Raw genomic sequence first — 13,140 nt, forward strand, 5'->3', positions numbered from 1 at the left:
GATGTCAAATATATTGTATAATTCTAACTACTCTGCTAAGAAAGCCCCAACATATACCTGTTCATACTGAGTGTTTTTTTTACCAGGCTGTGCCCAGGCAGCCACAGATTATCAGTGTCTTCAGATTAATTGTGAATGCTTTTTGTAAAACTTCACATGCCTCTCATGTATTCCTGCTGTTCACACTGGCGTCAAGGAACTCCAAACTCCAGTGGCATTCAGTAGGGATTAAAGTCTGTGTGCCATACCGCTTTGGAGCCCACACAAAAACCACTTCAGGAAGGGATACCAAAGGTGTCCTATGCTGGGAATCAGAACATCAAAGATAGTACTCCTAGGCAGCCTCCAGATTAATCCTGCAGGGTGATGTAAACACTGGAAAAACACAAAAGAGATGGAGTGCCTCTAAGAGCATCAGTGGGTCAGTAGTTAATATTACATTAATGAAAGGTGCTCACCTTTTAAAAATGACCATCTCCACTTTCCAAACTCTACCTCTAATTATTCATACCTCCTTGTCATGGTACACAATACTGTGTTATCCTGGCCCATATAAAAGGGCAGCACCTTTATTAATGTAATATTAACTGATGACCCACTAATACTCTCAGAGGTGCCCTGTCTCTTTTGTGTTTTTCCATATAGCTTTGGGTACCTCAATAATCCATCACTGTAGTAAAGGCTTAGACAAGGGCTTTTGCAATACTAGTTTTTGAAAAATGGACAACCTCTTTTTATGTTTTCCAATTATTTACATTGATTCCCTTAGATCCTAAAAGCTTGAACACTTAGAGTAGACTTTGTTAAACGTGAACATCCTTCATTCATCACCCCCACTCTTGCTGAGTCAATGGACAGCAGGATGTGGCAAGTAAGGGAAAAAATAGGAACAGTCTGCATTATGCAGAATGTGTCATGTTTTTCTTGTTAAAGTCGTTTAGTCATAAGAGTCTTGTTCTAGAAATGTGGTGTCCTTCCCAGTTGAAAAAAATCAAGTTCATAAAGAAAATAGCTTATTTCCCTTCAAATGCTAATATTTAAAGTCCAGAATTGACGATTTCAGAAGAGAACATAATTACAATGAGGTTTGCAAAGACTGACTTTTAAAGTTCATTATATTGGCAGTTGATTGCTCATTTTCTAATTTTCCATTTTAGAGTTAACCTTTTTCCTAACCCTACTATTAACCCTAGCATTAACCCTAACCCTAGCATTAACCTTCTTCATTAGATGAATACCTGGTGAGCCTGCCATGAAGGTCCTTGTTCAAGCACAGGAGTACAAATGTCTTCCAGTTGTTTCCCTGCATTGTCATTCTGTTCCCTGCCTCCAACCCAAGTAGATACAACAAGTGGCCATGCTGACACCCTGTGCAGGCATGGCCCAGTGTTGTCACTATTGTGAAGTCCATCCAGTGGTTTGCAAACGACATTGGAGCGAGTAAATGCAGACAAGAAGTGGCTGTAATAGTCTAGAGCAGCTCAATGAACGAAACAGAGTTTCCTTTTTGGAGGCAATATCAAATTCATAAAAATAACTCCGCTAATCCCTACGCTGACCAGCAAATAAATGTTTGTGCTTGGTCAATAGTAAATAGGAGGCTCAAAGATTCTTCACACAGTCGCCCACTGGTGACTATTCCACCACTGATCCAATAAACATGAGTATGAATAATCTATCAAATTGTAATCAGAGCCTTTCAGTATTCAGAAGACCTTAAAAGGTCGGAACATGGCAACCCAGGCTTTACTTTGACAAAGTATAATTACATTTTGAGTGGGCTTGGATAATTTGTGATTATCAGCTCTCTATCAGCTACTCAGGGGGAAATATAAGTATCTCCAGCAGTTGGAGATGTTATCTCTCACACAGGAGGATGTCCAGTTTGTTAGAATACCTTCCTATTAATGGGCATAATCCTTGCTCTGCTTTCATATATAGCTTATCAAAGTATCATACATGCACTGCAGTCAACACAGTTCCAGTATGGCTGTAGTTGCTCTTGAAGTGACTCTTTCAAAGACTAGCAGATATCTTCCCTAGCCATTCAATCTCGTGATCTCAGGGGGTTATCCCCTAACATATAGCCAGTCTAAGGCTGGGTTCACACCTAGGCGTATCGAATATGCGCATTTGTCGCGCGTTTCGTGCCACGCGTTTTTACCGCAGTTTGCGGTAAAAAAAGACACGTGACAAATGCGCGTTTCTGAGGGCTACCTGGCTGTATCCCAGCTCCTGTACTTCTTTGGGCGTAGGGCGTTTTGCAGCGCCTTCCTACATGCTGTAAAACGCGAAGGTGGGAACCATGCCCATAGGCAATCTTTGGTTTTCACATGTTGAGCTTTTTACAGAGCCTAGGAACGCGCTGTAAAACGCACAGGTGCGAACCAGGCCTTAGTGTTTATCAACTGGTTATTCAGACTGATAAAGTTTGAGAAGAGAGATAATTATATGAGCCATGAGCAGAATGAGCGGTTTTGGATGCTGCCAGTCTAGTACAGCTGCTTCCAGCATTTTATGGATTTAATTATTTACACCTCTACATTACAATAACCACAGAAATGACAAGTACTTTAACAGCATGTGTCACTGCTCATAAATATCATGTAAACACCAATCGGATGATGGGGCTGCTTGAGGGTTAAACACTTAGAAGGGAGTGATCAAAGTTTAATTTCTTTTTAATCACAAATTACTTTATCTTTCTTTCCAATTCTTTCATTGGATCAGGTAACACACAACTAAATGAGCAGGAAGGAAAGTTGTTCTATGCTCAGTGTTTCTACACTTCAGTATGGCAGAACCATGGAACACCTGCCAACACAGATTTAAAAAACATTTATAACAAATTTTGGTCCCAGAACATCTCAATGGTCATACCTAGAGCAAAAATCCCCCACCCCATTAGTCAAATGGAACCTCTGCTTACATGGAGAGCACATCTGTCAGTGGGTAGCGATATTATAGGACCACCTCTGCAGTCTAATCCATGAGTTTGATTTTGGCACTGAATGTTCAAATATAGTTTAGGCTGGCTATAGACCAGGAGCATTTAGTTTGAATAAAGTTCTTTTTGGAACATTCATTTTCATTGATGTTCTGATAGTTAATGGGGTTAAAACGACAACCGATTTAGATCGCAGTGATGAAAAAAATCGAAGAAGCGGGATAGAAAGTTTTTCTCCAACGATCAAAATTCTAACAGTGAATTTGGTTTTTATTCAAGAAACTCCATTAATTCCAAAATTGAATGTAAAAATCAAATGAAAATGTACAAAATTCTGACAACATTCTACACATCTCTTATAGCAGGGCTCAAAATTTCCACTCGCCTGCTCGCATTTAGCGAGTGGAAATGCAGTGCAGGTGAGTGGAAATTCAGTCAGGCTTGAGTCAGTACCTGACTAGTGGGAGCAGCTGCTCCTGCTGGGCTCTCCATTCTTTCAGCCCTAGCTCTTCACTGAAGCTACTGGTTGAAAACGGAGTGATTAGTAATGTCTGCAGACCTTACTAATCACACCAGATCACCAGGGATCTGCCTGCTCGCCTCCTCCCTGCAGAAAGACAAGCAGGCGAGGGGGGCTTCATTATTTTACTTTACAAGGTAGGGGACAGGGGGCTTCTTATTTTATGTGTGGGAGGAGGGAACAGGGGGGCTTCTTATTTTATGTGTGTGGGGGGGCAGGGAACAGGGAGGTTTCTTATTTTATGTGTAGGGGGCGCAGGGAACAGGGGGGCTTCTTATTTTATGTGTGAGGGGGCAGGGAACAGGGGGGGAGAGGGTAATATTTTATATGTGGGGGTGCATGGAACAGAAGGGCAGGATTTGGCCGTTTCTAACGCTAGAAGAACCCTTCGTATATTCGTATCCGCTTGGGAAGCAATTTAATGTAAGCCTCCTTGCCATTATTGAAATAAGACTCTGCCTTCCACATGGGATTATATAAAAGTTGTAAGGTATCTAAGATATCATCCTTAAGAAACTTAAATAATTCAGATGTTAGGCCATCAGGACTGGGGGATTTGGCTCCAGCAAGATCTGCAATAAGCTGTGAGATTTCCTTGGTATGGCCAGCTTTGGACTTCATTATATAATAGCCTGCTGGTGATAAACACTAATTTTTGGTGCATGTACCTGGGAGTCTGAAGTAATCTCAGATGCAGTGGACGAAACAAGAAGTTTTTGCTAAATATTCCCCAAGTGTGTTGTCCTGTCAATGTGTCAGGACTGCTGATGATGCAGGTTATAAAACACTAGGAGTCTTTTAGAAAACATCAAACACACAGAGCAGCAAAGTGCTGTTGAAGAGACTCGAAAGTGTAATATTAGCAAAATGTTTCTGTCTTTTTCACTGAGGGGTTGCTCGGCTTCCATTTCTGAAGTCCGCAGATACTGTAGGCTCATTGACTTTCACTGTTGCACTCAGCAGGCAGCAATTGAAACCCATATGGACACCACTCACTCAGAGCTGGATTTACCATTAGGCACAGTAGTTCTAAGTTTGTAGGTGGCAAATGGGTGGTTTTACCCTGTCACACATTATTTCCCATCATCATTATCATAGATCCATCTTGTATATGACTATTTACACATTATCACAATATTGTAAGTGGTGTTAAGACCAATAAAACAAATAAATAATAACAATATTATAGTGTGAAAAATAAATCAAACAGAAGTTCTATATAAAATAAGTGATCCCGATCTGGCTTAGGGTGCCAACTGTTGAGTGCTAACAAGTTGAAAGGATGGAAGGTGCTCAAAGTCATGCCGACCTTGGATAAAATTACGCTGGAAGGTGCTCAAAGTCATGCCGACCTTGGATGAAATTAGCTTCTTCAGGGGACCGGTATTTAACATTCATGCATCTGCAGTGTCTAGGGTAGCCCTAGACACTGCAACCCCGGGGTCACAGGTTGAGTAAAAAGGGATGGAATACAGGGGGGGTTGGCTGATTTCCAGCCACCTGATCATTTCGTCCCTCTTCATACTCGTTCCCACCCTAGACACTGCAGATGCATGAATGTTAAATACCGGTCCCCTGGGGGGCGTGGCTTGGACATGGAGCCGTGAGCACACGCTTTGGGATAGCTCTGCCACCACTGTGCCAGACCGACGATTTAGCGGACTCTTTGCCCTACAATTCCTCCATGCCCAAGGAGCCGAGGACCCACGGCACCCCCGGCGACTTATAAATAAATACCGGTCCCCTGAAGAAGCTAATTTTGCGAAATGCGTTGGGAATATCGGGACAATCATGCAATATCTTTATATACAATTAAATCATGGAATTTTTTGACTACATCTCTTCTGCTGACACCTATAAACTGGATAACAATTGAGGCATTATCTTCTCAATAGGAACATATACAGTAAATCAAAAAAAAATTTTGGGACATTTTACCACACTCCCTGTCCTGGCACACACTCTCCCGACTACACACTCTGTAGACAGGAAGTGGGTGGCAATCTCCTCAACATGGAAATAGAAAGTAGTACAAGTCTGATAAAGAATCTCACCTTTTTCCAACTGTATTCAAAAAGAAAGGAATTGGCTGACAATGACTTTTAAGTGAGCCTGTTTTTTTCTAAAAGTAAGAGTTTTAATTTTCCCCCCAAAAAAATATTTCTTCAAATATACTGCTACTTCAGATAAAAATAGTGTTGACTGGACTTGGTCTTTCAATCTGAACATTCCAACTTGTAACTCATGCTCAGTTGTTCTCAACTAACATGTGCAGTAGTATTCTGATAATACAAGAGGCTGTTTGTGTTTTGGTCATAGGCAGAAAATGTAGGTTGGTGATATACAAGCTGTCAAAATGTGCTGTAATTCCTGAGTTCTCTGTGACATGAGTAAGGATACATCATTAAACCTACACTGACAGCTTAGATCTTACTTGGCTTACTGTCTCCTTCCCCTCCTGTTCACTGCTGCTGTTAAATATTTGGTGGCTTGGAAATTAGCAAAGCTGCACTTCACCTGAAACCTACATGTTTGGTTTATAGCAGAAGGGGTTGACCGATATCATTTTTTCAGAACCGATACGGATTATGGGCCAACTTTCAGGCCGATAACTGATATCAGGTGGCAATTTTCTATTTACATCCAGCTGTGGAATCATGCGCTGGGCCCGGGCTATGTGTTCATCTGCTGGCAGCAAGATTCTGCAACTGGCAGCTGGTGGGCCTGATATTGGTCAAATCTTATTAGTGATGGCAGTGAAGAGGAGCCTGTGAAGGAGTTCTGTCTTAGATTGATTCCTCTGCTGAGCCAGGGAAGGAGTACAGATAATTACAAATGTTGTGAATATCGGCCCCGATTTTCAGTAGATACAATAATTGGTAGACCCCTAGAAGAAAGTAACCCATGGTATTTACGCTTATGTGGAACTAAAAGTCTCCGCAAGTTAAAGGAAAAGGTTGGTAAAATATGGGTTGTTCCAAAGTAGCAGGAAAGACATTGAGCCTGGTTTGCCAAAGGATTTTTGTGCGCATCGATCGCGTGCTAAGCAAATCATATGGTCATGGATTTGGTTGTACAGGCTACATTATATAGATGTGTAATTTAAGAACAAGTGTGGTTATCTAGAGCTGGCCGTACACTGTAAACTTCGTGGATAGATGAATATCCCGCTATGATCTTTGTATTTTGACAGTGAGGGGTGTGCCACTGTCAGAATACTCAAATGGTATCAATCAGCCAATCAGATGAGGTCACTGTTCGACCAAAGATTGTCCATTCTGCTTCTTCAATTTTCTGATTGAAGGATGACAGGCAGACAGTGTGTAGACAGAGACAGTGTGTAGACAGAGTGCGAATTTTGACTGGTTCATCAACAGGGCAAAGTTTTCACAGTGTATGGCCAGCTTAAGGAATGTATGATTACTTCCCCATCCAATGGTCCAACCGTCCAATCCAGCTAAGCCATTGCCTAAAATAAAATGTGATGTTCTCTAAAGTTTTGGGGTCTATCTAAACGCTATTAGCAGTTTCAAATATACCTACCATGTAGAACTATAACAGCATGACTATTATTAAAGACGATTGTAAAAATTTGTAGGTGGTAGAAAGCCTCAGTGAACTATATGTGGAGGGGTTTAAAAGTTCAAGCCCTAGTCGGTCTACTAGATTCTATACCTTAGTGCATGGAAAAGACGTTACAGTCATAAATATACAACATAAGCTGCTTTCTTTCTTTCAACATTTGGGGTTTTTTGACATGCCATTTAGCTTCTTGCATGCAAATTGAATTGCTTAACAAGCTATTAACATTTTTTTTAAAATTATAATTCACTAATTTTTAAGAATAATGTTGATGTGCACAACATTCTGTAATTCAGCTTACAGGAACAAAAAGCACATAAACAGCATTATTTGAATAGGGATGGGTACAGTTAGGTTTGCTGGATAGTCATCGAACCCAATGGGAAATCAGCAAACCCCAAACATAGCGCTTGAACCCCATTGAAGCCTATGGGAGCCAAATTTTGTATTTTTTGTAAATTTTTGTAAAGCCAGTTTGCAAGCTTTTGAGAAAAAAAAGCTACTGGTGAAGACGTTGTCCTCCATTTTTGTTCTCTGAGTATCCTGTAACCCTAACACTCTCTCCTAGTTACTATTGAGCAATACATACTAAAAAGATTCAGCAACTCGAGCCTGTTCTATCCTAAAAGTGTCAGTGTTGCTGGAGCTCAGAAAGGGGCCGGTGGCTGCAAAACAGGTAGGAGGACCCTAGTTCATATTCAGCGGCTCCTTCGAGGGTGAGCGCTACACATGCTTAGGGGATGCCTTGAACCTTCAACTGAAGTTGTACACCAGTATAAAGTACTCCAAAAGTACTGCAAAAGTGACATTTAAAAAAAAAATTACTGCGACTATATGGCAGATCCTTCTCCAGCCTACTTCTGTAGGCTTGTAATTAGGACTAGATAAGGGCCTGGTATGTATTTTAAGGGAAACTCTTTGTCATTGTTACAAACAGAACTGAATAAGGGTCTTGTATAGATTTTTAAGGGCATGATGGGGGGAGTGCTGAAAGCAGGGGGCTAGGGTGTAATTAGTCATTGCAGGGGCACTATTCACGCTTCTTAAGACAACTCTTATTAAAGAGAGGGGAGGGGGGCAGGCTGTAGTGAGAGTAATGGGGAAGGATGGGGATGAAGCATAGTTATGCATGCAGGCAGGCTATCAGCATGGGGGCAGGATGGGGTAAGGTGCTTTGGGGAGGATAGGGGTTAAGGGGTCAAGTTAAGTACACCTGTCCGGTGAGAGTTTGGGGGGAAGGCTGTAGGGAGGGTGAGATGAGCAGGGCAGAATGAAGCTCAGCTGTGGTGGTAAATGTGGGGGGGGGGTTTAGGGTGTCACCTGCAACAGTCCGGTGAATGGTCGATCTCAGTGCAAGATGCGATGCTGCTGAATTAGGCTGACCTAATGTCCCATTTTAAACAGGACAGTACCGTTATTTAGTCATTTTTCCTCCAGCTTGTGAAAAAAAAAATTCTCATTCTCTAGGGATGTCCAGTTACTGACCCTTTAACCGCAGCGGCTGCTGAGTTCCTGCATTTGGTGACATGTATTGTGCTCTGGGGACATGTATTCTGCTCTGGGGACATGTATTCTGCTCTGGGAACATGTATGGTACTCTGGGAACATGTATGGTACTCTGGGGACATGTATTCTGCTCTGGTGATATGTATTCTGCTCTGGGGATATGTATTGTGCTCTGGGGAAATGTATTGTGGTCTGAGGACATATATTCTGCTCTGGGGACACGTATTGTGCTGTAGGGACATGTATGGTGCTCTGGGGACATGTATGATGCTCTGGGGACATGTATAGTGCTCTAGGGACATGTACGGTGCTCTGTAAACATGTATTCTGCTCTGGTGACATGTATTGTGCTCTGGGGACATGTTTGGTGCTCTGGGGACATTTATTGTGCTCTAGGGACATGTATTGTGCTCTGGGAACATGGCTTGTTGCATCCAAATCCGAAACATAATATTTAATTTTGTCCAAAACTTTATGCTGTACACATCTAACTTTTGTTATCAGCGTACTTTTTCATGAATACGGAATATTAAAACCATCCCGTTTTTGCCACCCCAATGTCCCGTTTTTGGCTCAAGGAAAATTGGTCAGCTTATGCTGAATACATTGTTAAAACTCTTAAAAAGAGGTTTTACACCACATCTAATATAGATCCATTTGGTTTTAGTTACCTTTTGAGTCAATTCAAGTCTGCATGCCATTATTTTAAGCTCTGATGAAGGAGTAGGATTGTAGCCCCCAAATCTTGATGGCCGTTTTTATGTGACAGTATTATGAACAAATAAAGGCACTCTGGACTCATGTTGCAGTTTGGCACCCATCTCTATGTCAATACTTTAGGATGCTAGGGTAGTGTCAACTGGAGAAGTAAAGGTGTATTGAACGTCTTGCAAGGGCTCTCTGCTAGGTGCCACAACAGCTTAAGAACTTGCAGGGGATTGACTGGTGTGAAATGCTTTCTCTTGTGTCCAAAGATTGCCATCCTGCCACAGCAGCATTGGAGTTCAGGGTGGTTCCAGGTTACAGGATTGGAGCAGCCAAGTTGTGGACAGGTCTCCCAGGGTTTCCCTACTGGGTGTAGAGATTGTATGGGCTGCCACAGCATCAGAACCCAGGGGGAGGGTGGTGTGAGCTGGGGGATCAGAAAAATCGTCATTTGCTAAAAACGTGTTGGCGGAATAGAGTGTATTGTTTGAGATGGGGGTGGGGGGGGCTGATTGGAGCACAGCTTTAACTAATTTTGTACAAATCAAACCCAGTTTGATAAGCCTCACCTCTGGATAAACATAAAAATTGGGACAGCTTCTAATCAGCGTTGGGATTCTGTAAAGTTTCTGTTCCTCCACTGGGCAAAGTTGGTATTCACTCACTATATATATGTAGTGTGCTCCACTGACTTTGTAGTCAATCATACAAATTGATGTGTGAAGGAGGGCATCCCTGAAAACCCAATGATTTGCTTACTCATTACTTTTTTCTTCAACAGACTGGGAACTCGTATACAAAGGAATGGCATGAGCTTTCATATTAAAACTGTGTTTTCTATTAACGAGTCTATAAAAGTTATAAGGTTAAAAGGTTAGTTTTCCAACTAACTGTATACTGAAGATAAGACTGGAGTTCATGACATGGAGATTATGGATTCGCTTTAAACGGAAAGCAGACTCCATGACTTTCTAAGGCTTAGAAAGTCATGGTGTCTGCTTTCCATTTAAGGGGAATCCATAGTCTCCATGAATCTCCATGAATCTAAGCGTACTGAAGCGCTAACAGCTCATGCTATAATCATAAAGGCTGCTATTGTAGTAACTCCAAGGTGTGAAATTGCTGCTATACCGATACCCACTCATATCAGGCAGGTACATTCCATCCCTGGTAAAATACAGGTAATCCATGGGAATCAAGGGTAAAATGAACCTTATTTAGTAGATAAGACAATATATTTTTATTATTTTACTATTAATAATTGTTCTCTCTTTGCTATTGTCTTTTTTTACTAACTGTTTAACTTACACAACACCATGACACCCCTGGCCTCCTCCATATAGTACTGAGCGGTTTTTAATTTCTTTTACACAGATAAGATCTAGATTTATTCCATATGGAGCTGTGACCTTATCAGGCAAAGGCAGCTGGGAAGAAATAAAGGTTGTCAGCTTGCACTCACCTCTAGCTGAAAGCTTCTTGGTGTTAATGATTTTTGCTGCATACTCCTGCCCAGATAAAACTTTCACGCATCTACGGACAATGGAGAAAGCTCCCCTGGGAATAAAAAAGACAGAAACGTCAATAGATTGCTTCATTTAGTGATTTTCTTCAACATGTACAAATCAGAATGATTATTAAAGTTAAATGTAGGAGTTTTTTGATTGTACAGTAGCAAAGTTAAAATGCATAAGCATCATGGTGTGTTGATATATAAAAAATGTTCTTAAACAACAACTCGCCAAGTCAAAACCTGTCATGCGGAAAAACATTGAGGTTACCATTGGGCTAGATTGGCTCCTAATGTAAATTTAGGCAATTAAAGCTAATCTACCCCTTGCTTAAACCCATTCACACATTGAACTGGTAAAGTGCTTCAAAGAACCACTTCCAGTAGAGCAGTGGGCTTCAAAAGGGCATCTTCTGTGTGACATCACTGCCTTATGTAGTCTAGCATTTAGCATATAGTCAACATCTATCAGTGATAGTGAAATCCTGATGTCATTGGAGGTTTCTACCTTCGGTGCACACTCTGAGAAGAAGTGGCAGAATTGCTGCCATTTTATTGCAGTGCCACCTCCACAGCCTGTATGAAGTGTTAACCAGATCAGAACCAAGATTTAGGGGGTCATTCACAAAAGTGTGAAGAGTTTGGAGAAGGCAGGAGAAGTGAACAAACTAGGACAACATGACTGATTTGAAAAATTATCCCATTCAGCTCACTATCCAGTTCAGCTATGTTGCCCTAGATTGTTCACTTCTCCTGCCTTCTCCAAACTCTTCACCCTTTGGTGAATAACCCCCTTAATGCTTGGTATATCAAGAATTCTGGCTGAAGATGAAAAACGTACATTGACATTTTAATTTGTCAAGTACACACCAGTTAAACTTCTAAAAAGGGATTTAATCTACCTCATGGGACATGGCCTACCTCTTAACTTGCAAGAAAAGAAATGGCCCATGTGGCCACAAGCAGAAATCTGGAGGATTTTATTGTTAATTAGGCACCAAAACAACTAGTTTCAGAACTTGAGTGTTTCACTCTAAAAAGTGCTGCAAAGCCCCAGACTAGTAAAAAAAAAAAAAAAATACTCATTCCATCTCAGCTCTGCCATACAGTACTGGTCCTGTTTCAGGCTGAATGACTCCAATATGATGAAGCCCAATGTGTCATCGATAACTAGAGAATAGTCCTGAATCGATAACTATTAACTAAATGTGGCAATATCAATATAAAATTAGCATGAGGCAGTTATTAAATTCCTAATATTACCTGAATCCAAGCCCATGGAAATGCAAACCATGTGTCCTCATATTCCAAGCAATGGAGCACTCAGAGGGGATAGCTGCATGGCACCCAATCTTAAAACAAGAGACTAGGTGTTGGCTAGAAACACTTTGAAAATCCTGATTAATCTGGATGTACTGGACTATATTAAACTCAAATGAAAGGTCTGCTGGTACTCTCTGACTTTATCAGATCTACAATGTTTCAATGTTTCTGGGATAATATTAGGAATTTATTAATTGTTTAGTGTTCATTGACATTGCCACATTTATTTAATAGTTATTGATTTTTGTTTTATGACCCCAGTGACGTAACTATACTGATACCCACCATCTGTATTATGTAACAGCGACAACACTAGTTACAGTGGACCTAGAATGAGATATATTTTTTCATGGTAGCTCCATGCAGATTAAGCAATGTGTAAGTATAATGCTAACAGGTATTTATTGCTTCTCACAGAGATCGCAGTGCTCCCATGACAATGTCTTCATCTGATTTTCTCTCAGAAAGAAATTAGCATTTTTCTTTAGGCATTATTCAGGGTCCATGGCTTTTTATTTGGCTGAGATGCAGGTTAAGAGATGATGCAATCTTTCTAATAAATTAAAAGGTGGAGCTTTTCTTAAATATTAGATGCAGTATATTGTGATAGGTCAGAAATATATTCATGCAGACAAATGAATCAACAAGGCATCTCACATAGGTATGTGCACATACATGCTTTTATTTTCTCATTCAAAATGCTTATGAGGACTAGAAATCAATAGGTAGATATTTTCAGCCAATATTACTATTTGATAAAAAAAAAAATGTTTGCTCATCTGTTTATCCATTTTGGAATAATCCAGAGGTAATCGAGGGATTCCTCTACAGGGGTCAAGCTGCACACTTTGCTCTTGGTCAACTCCTCAAGTTATCCTTTGACACATTTTTTACCAGCTCATGTAGATGGACTTTGTAATTCTGAGTTTGACATGCAGTTAAAGCGCACTGCACACACAAGTCTGCCAATTTCAATTTATTTTAATGGTGTAGTACGGATGGCTGTTCTAAAGCTGCAATACAAATATCACATATTATAAATGTGTA

At 40.8% G+C, this 13,140-nt stretch overlaps 1 protein-coding gene across 2 annotated transcripts in view; it reads right to left on the reverse strand.

The window, feature by feature from the left end:
• Positions 1-13,140, reverse strand: part of CAMK2A (calcium/calmodulin dependent protein kinase II alpha) — a 136,503-nt gene that overhangs the window by 72,036 nt on the left and 51,327 nt on the right. For both annotated transcript variants that reach the window (XM_018554955.1, XM_018554954.1), the window contains exon 2: positions 10,723-10,817. In XM_018554955.1, the coding sequence (XP_018410457.1) occupies positions 10,723-10,817 (95 nt within the window). The remainder of the gene's footprint in view (positions 1-10,722; positions 10,818-13,140) is intronic.

The sequence above is a fragment of the Nanorana parkeri genome, unplaced genomic scaffold (genome assembly GCF_000935625.1).
Source record: "Nanorana parkeri isolate BGI_ZX_2015 unplaced genomic scaffold, ASM93562v1 scaffold179, whole genome shotgun sequence".
Classification (NCBI taxonomy): Eukaryota; Metazoa; Chordata; class Amphibia; order Anura; family Dicroglossidae; genus Nanorana; species Nanorana parkeri.